General features: G+C 42.6%; 1 protein-coding gene across 1 annotated transcript in view; it reads left to right on the forward strand.

Annotated features, from left to right (window-relative positions):
* BTNL9 (butyrophilin like 9) overlaps positions 1-6,910 on the forward strand; it is a 109,951-nt gene that overhangs the window by 19,310 nt on the left and 83,731 nt on the right. Inside the window, 3 exon segments of the mRNA XM_012558689.1 lie at positions 3,004-3,218; positions 3,220-3,356; positions 5,057-5,323. Coding sequence (XP_012414143.1) covers positions 3,004-3,218; positions 3,220-3,356; positions 5,057-5,323 — 619 coding nt within the window.

A 6,910-nucleotide genomic window follows, 5' to 3' on the forward strand; every position in this document is an offset into this window, starting at 1 on the left:
TGTCTGACTTATTTCACTCTGTATAATGTTTTCAAGCTTAATCCATGTCGTAGAATGTGTCGGAACTTCATTTCTCTTTATGGCTGAAAAATATTCCTGTTATGGATTGAATTGTGTCCCCCAAATATATGTCTTATAAATCCTAAACCCTGTGATTATAATCTCATTTGGGAATGGCTTTTCTTTGTTATGTTAATGAGGAAGTATTAGTATAGGGTGTCTTTTTTTAAAACTGAATGATTTTTAGTAAGAAAAAAAATACACTGTAGATAATTCAAGGGAAGATCATGTACACTGGCTACTAGGTCTGCACTACAGCCTCCCCACCTTTCCTATCAGACTGGGCACTCACTGAAGACGGTGGTCTTGGCCCTCCTTCTAAAAACTAGCTGCCCTGAGGTTGATTCTGACTCAGGGCGATTCCTTAAAGACAACGTCCTCTGGATCTCCCTACAAGCACTTCTACAGAGGGTACCGAAACAGTGATAATGACCACTAGGCGAGCCTCTGCTTCTCAGGAACCCAAGGAAAACAGTGGACACTGACAGATGACTCCTTACAGGCCAGAGGATCCACCCCAATGGTGGCACACATGTCCCAGAACTCCACCCGGAATTCAGGATTCTTTCAGATCTCCTGCTTGTGTTTGCTGGCAAATTCCTCCAGGTCGGTTTTGAACACGTCCAACTGCTTCGACATCTAGGCCAGTTGGTCTTCAGCCAAGACAATCTCTCGCTCCTTATACTTGGCCTCCGCAAGCTTCTTTTTGGTGATAGCGCCAGCTTCCACTCCTCAGCTTCCGCAGTGCCGACTTTCACTCCTCACTGAGCCCCCGGGCCGCCCACTGCCTGGACCCCAGATCTCCACATCCCAGAATCCACTGATGGCTCCCGGGAGTGTGTCTTAAATCCATCTCTTGAGATATAAAAGAGCAGATTAAGCAAGCAAGCACAGCGGGGAAGATACACATCACATGATCGTCAAATAGCCTATGGATAAAAGCTGAAGAGACAAGGACCTATTGACGTCAAGTCGATTCTGACTCATAGAGTTTCCAAGGAGAGGCTGGTGGATCCAAACTGCTGACTGTTTGGTTAGTAGCCGAGCTCTTAACTACTGTGCCACCAGAACTCCATATATTCCCTTAAACCAAAAAAAAAAAAACTCAAACCCGTTGCCGCCGACTCGATTCCGTCTCATAGTATAGTACAGGGTCGCTATGAGTTGGAATCTACTGGATGGTAACAGATGTTCCCCTAGGGTTGTAAAAATCTCAGCACTACTGGGCTTCCCTGCACCTGGGCTGAGTAGGTTCCAAAAGGAGGGAAGAAGACCTCAGCAGAGAGTCAGAGAACAAGCTCCTGGGGTGGAGCTGTCAGCGTTCAAGGGAAGTGCCCTTCTCCGGAACTCAGAGGTGGGGAGTCGGGGGCTGGACATCATAGTCGTCTGATATGCCAGGTCAGCAGTGATCAGAGAGATGATACAAAGTTATGTTTCATTTAATAATATTCTCCTGAAGATGCATGAAAGAAAAATATTTCAAAAAGTTTACAAAACATATTTGAAGAAGGAAATAGTTGGTGCCAAAATAAAAACAAATTGACTAATTTGCAACATCCACACGAGACACACTTTGCCTCCAATGCACGTGCACAGACCACACATATGCATATATCAAGGAACGAATGTGTGTGAATTAATCAACAGACATTCCCAATCAAAGAGGGTGTGTACATAAGTCGAAGGAAGTGTGCTTTCATAGTTTGTGGTCTCTCTAGAAAGAAACCTAATGATTACAAAATGGCAAGTGTGATTTACATTGATAAAATCATCGAAGTAATCAGATGTGAACAGATGAACAAGTGTGGAAAGATATTAGTGCTCACCATTTATGCAAGTGACCATTGTTTCTGGAACCCACACTCTGTGTCAGGCACTGTGCAGGCCTTCCTTAAGGAAAGGGCCTGTTTGTTTTGCTCCACACAGCATCCCCAGAGGAAGATACTCAGAAGAAAATTAAAACTATTTCTCCCTCACTTGTGACTTGGAAAGGTAACCTTCCTCTGTTCCCTAATAAAAGTATAGCACAGTGAAAAACATGCACATTATCTTAAGATGTGAGGAAGATGAGAAGACTTTGAAGGTCCCATCATGCCTTCATTTCCTCCCTTGGTGTGAAGCGCAGGAAGCCTTGCAAAGCACCAGCTCTAAAGGCAAGCATTTTTCAGTTTGTCTTATTCTTGGAGGAAAGAAGCCTGCTTGGCCAGTTGGGCAGCTTTTTCCCGTAGAAATCTTTGCTAATGAGGAATGAGGTAGGAGTATTTATCCAAAAATGCAGAATCCTTAGAGGAAACAAGATTATTGACCTTAGATTCCTAAAGGGCCGTGAGGGGTGTTGAGCTTATTAGCATTAGGGAAGAGCCAAAATAAACAATAAGAGAAAATCATAATGAAAACCCTTTCATAATTGTAATAGGTGAGTTTGGACATTCTAAGTTCTGGGCTGATGAAGCTGGATTCTCTGGGGATGTTTTGGGGTCTGGAGTTTTGTGAAGCAGTGAAATGGGGTTTACTGGAGCCTGTTTTTGGGGTAACATTAGCTGGGTCACTGTAAAAGGCAGTGTCTTTGATTTTTAGCAAAGAAAATGGAAAAGGGGCTGTCCTGAGTTTTTAGTGAATCAGATGGACAAAGGAGGAATGGGGCTATAGAGTCTTCACTAGTCACAAGGTCTGCTTTTGGATAGTGCCCCTCCTGCCTCTGAAGGACTGACTTTGTCTCTCTGAGATACGTTATTCTCATCTTGAAAATGGGGTCATTAATAATACACAAACAGATTTTCATGAGGACTGAATGAAGTAACTGATGGGGAAGTATTTTGTCAAGCATAAGGGGATATACAGATGCAAGTCATTGGGTTTAGAAAGATGATTATGAATGTTCCACCCCCATGCACATCACCAGCCCTCTCCAGCCCTGAAAATATGCTGAATGGTTTTGCTTAGTTACCTGTTGCTTTTCTACCCACAGGCCAGTGGGAGGTGATTGGACCATGCAAGCCTGTCCAGGCCTTGGTGGGTGAGGATGCGATGTTCTCCTGCTTCCTCTCTCCTGAGATGAGCGCAGAGGCGATGGAGGTGCAGTTCTTCAGGAATCAGTTCTCTGCCATGGTCCATATCTACAAGAATGGGAAAGACCAGACATATATGCATCATGGGAGAAATGAAGGACTTAATTGCAGAGGAGCATGTCTTCCTGAAGCTGAAAGACATCACTCCCTTGGACGCTGACATGTATGGGTGCTGGTTCAGTTCCCAGACTTATTATCAGACGGCCACCTGGGAGCTGCAAGTGTCAGGTCAGTTGCCTTTTTTAAAAAAATAATGTTTTATTATGTTTTAGGTGAAAGTTTACACAGCAAATTAGGTTCCCTTTAACAATTTGTATACAAATTGTTCCGTGCCATTGGTTACAATTTTTCTGTGTCACCATTCTCATTATTCTCATTCTGTTTGTTCTGTTTCCATTGATCTAGCTTCCCTTCCCCTCATTGTCTTCTCACCTTTGCTTTTGGGTAAATGTTGACTGTTTGGTCTTATATAGTTCCTTGTTTAAGGGAGCGCATTACTCACGGGTTTATAATTTTACTTTCTTTGAGAGAGGAGAAGTGAGAGATGAATCTATGCCCAGAATCCCTTCCTTAGTGCTTTCATCATCATTCTTTCATTCATTTATTCATTCAAGAAACTTTTATTACGTTTCATGCACAAGTCTAGACCCTGGGGAAAGGCAGAAAACAGCACATAGAGGGTCGGTTCTGTTTGGGGTGGGAGATGGGCAATAACAACTGATCATGTGTAGATTACTTCTGTAAGGGAGGGATGTTCTCCTTAGCCTACTAAGTCACAAGCCTGGAGGTCAGGCTTAACCCTTCCTCAACCTCCAGTAAGTCCTACTGAATCAACCTCACAAATAGCTCCCACATCTGTTCTCTCTCCTTCTCATAGATTCCTTCTGCTCCAGCCCTTATCTTGTCCCACTACAAGGAATTCAGTGGCCACCTGGATGACTATTCTGCTCCTGAGTGGTCCTTGTGATCTCTCCTCCATGCAGCTGTTTTGAGGGGCTCTCTACGATACAGGCCTGGTCATAACTCGCACCCAGTGGAAGTCAGTTAACAGCCCTACAGGGCTTATAGCGCCTTCAGTGCAGACAGAGGCAATGCTCCACACGTCTTCGGTCAGTGCGCTCATAGTCTCCATAGCCTCTGCACTTCACTCAGACCTTATCTAATACTTATCTTTTCTTGCACCTCATAGTCCAGAAACACCAAATGCTTGTAGGTCCTTGTACACACAACAGCCTGGCAACCCTCCACACCATGGTATGCATTTACCCCTCTGCCTGGCATGCTTGTCCCCCTCTGCCACTTATATACTTAATAATCTGACACAGCAGTGTGCAGATTTCACCTGTGACTTCCCACCATTAATCACTCCTCTGTACCAACTTGACCATGCTTCCATAGTTGCACTTTTCACAATGAAATGTATTTGTTTACACTTATCTTCCTGTTTAGTCAATGAGCTCCTCATTACAAGGGGCTCTGTCTAATTCACTTTATTATATTTAGTGCTTAGGAATAACCCAACCCATTGCCATCAAGTTGATTCCAGCTCATAGTGACCCTATATAACAGAGTAGAACTGCCCCATAGGGTTTCCAACGAGCGCCTGGTGGTCCGAACTGCCGACCTTTTGGTTAGCAACTGTAGCCCTTAACCACTAGTTGCTAAATGAGTGTTGCATAAAAAAAGACCATGGAAAAGCTTAGAGCAGCAATCAGCCAGTATGTGTGTGAGAGAGAATGAGGATGAGATAGGGAGAGAGGAAAAAAGAGAGAGAAGAGAGAGGAGAGTGGAAAGTGGAGAGAGAGGAGTGGAGAGAGAAGGAAGGTAGAGAGAGAGTAGAAGCTATGGTGTTTGATGAACTTGGCCCAGAACTGCTCTGACCTTGGGACATGATCTTTGTTTTTATCCCTTTTCTGTTTTCTCTCCAGCTTTGGGCTCAATTCTTCTCATTTCTATCATGTGATATGTTGATGGAGGAATCTGCTAGTCCTCAGGCTGGTTCCCCCAGTCCACAGTGAAGTGGAAAGGGCCACAGGGACAAGATTTGCCCTCAGACTCCAAAGTGAATGCGGACAGGCATGGCATGTTTGATGTGGAGACTTCCTTTACAATAAAATAAAATGCTGGAAATATATCATGTTCCATTCAGCACGCTGATCAGAGTTGAGAAACGCAGTCCAGTCTATGGATAGCAGGTAAGTGAGGAGGAGAAGCGGTGAATGCTTGGGTATAACACAGAGGAAGAACTAGAGCCTCAGTCTCAGGATTGTTGTTTAGTATTGCCCAGTTTTATTATTTTGAAAATCAAATGTCAATGAGGTATAAAAATAAAATCATAAAAACTCATTACATGGAAATAGAATTGCTTACAATTCCAGAGGCATATAACTAAGTATTTCCTTCACCACATGATCACTCTCATGGTGCACCTCTCAAAATTAAACACATATAAAACTTAAGAAAGCTGACTCTAGGACCAAGAAAAAAATTATTGTTTACTCATTTAAAAACTTTTTTCTATTGTTTTTCTAATCTCTATTTCATTTATTTCTGCTCTGATCTTTATTATTTCCTTTTTTCTAGGCCTTTTTGCTCTTCTCTATTTGTTCAATTTCTGTAGTTAATGTTTTGATTTTGTCCCTTTCTTCTTTTTTGATGTGTGCATCTATTACTATAAATTGTCCTCTGAGGACTGCCTTTGCTGTGTCCCAAAGGTTTTGGAATGATGTATTTTCATTCTCGTTTGATTCTAGGAATCTTTTTATTTCATCTCTGATTTCTTCTATTACCCAGTGGTTTGTAAGCAGGGTGTTGTTCAGTTTCAATGTAATTGATTTTTTTTCCTTGCTCTTCCTGTTGTTAATTTCTACCTTGATGGCATTGTGGTCAGAGAAGATCTTTGTATGATCTCAATGTTTTGGATCTTGTTGAGGATTGCTCTGTGGCCTAAGACGTGGTCTCTTCTGGAGAATGTTCCATGTGCGTTGGAAAAGAATGTGTACTTTGCAGCTGTTGGGTGTAGTGTTCTAGATATGTCTATGAGGTCAAGTTGGCTGATTGTGCCCTTTAGGTCTTCTGTATCTTTGCTGGTTTCTTTCTAGATGTTCTGTCCTTTACTGAGAGTAGTGTATTGAAGTCTTCTACTATTATTGTGTGTCTTGGTCGTCTAGTGCTGCTGTAACAGAAATACTACAAGTGGATGGTTTTAACAAAGAGAAGTTTATTTCCTCATAGTCAAGGTAGGCTAAAAGTCCAAATTCAGGGCATCAGCTCCAGGGGAAGGCTTTTTCTCTCTGTCGGCCTTCTTCTCTTCAGTGTTCCCCCAGACTAGGAGCTTCTCTGCGCAGGGACCCTGGTCTAAAGGATGCGCTCTGCTCCCAGCACTGCTTTATTGATGGTATGAGGTCCCCTGTCTCACTGCTCACTTCTGTCTTTTATATCTCAAGAGATTGCCTCAGGACACAATCCAGTCTTGTAGATCCAGTCCTGCCTTACTAACACAACTTCCACCCATCCTCCCTCATTAACATCGTAGAGGCAGGATTTACAACATATAGGAAAATCACACAGTACCAGGAATCATGGCCTAGCCAAACTGATATACACATTTTTGGGGGGACATAATTCAATTTCTCTTTTCAGTATTGTTAGAGTTTGTTTTATGTATTTGGGAGCCTTGTCATTGGGTGCATAGATGTTTATTATGCTTACGTCTTCAAGATGGATTATCCCCTTAATCATTATATAGTGTCCTTTTTTGTCTTTTATGGTGGATTTTGTTT

The sequence above is a fragment of the Trichechus manatus genome, unplaced genomic scaffold, assembly GCF_000243295.1.
Source record: "Trichechus manatus latirostris isolate Lorelei unplaced genomic scaffold, TriManLat1.0 scaffold00181, whole genome shotgun sequence".
Lineage (NCBI taxonomy): Eukaryota > Metazoa > Chordata > Mammalia > Sirenia > Trichechidae > Trichechus > Trichechus manatus.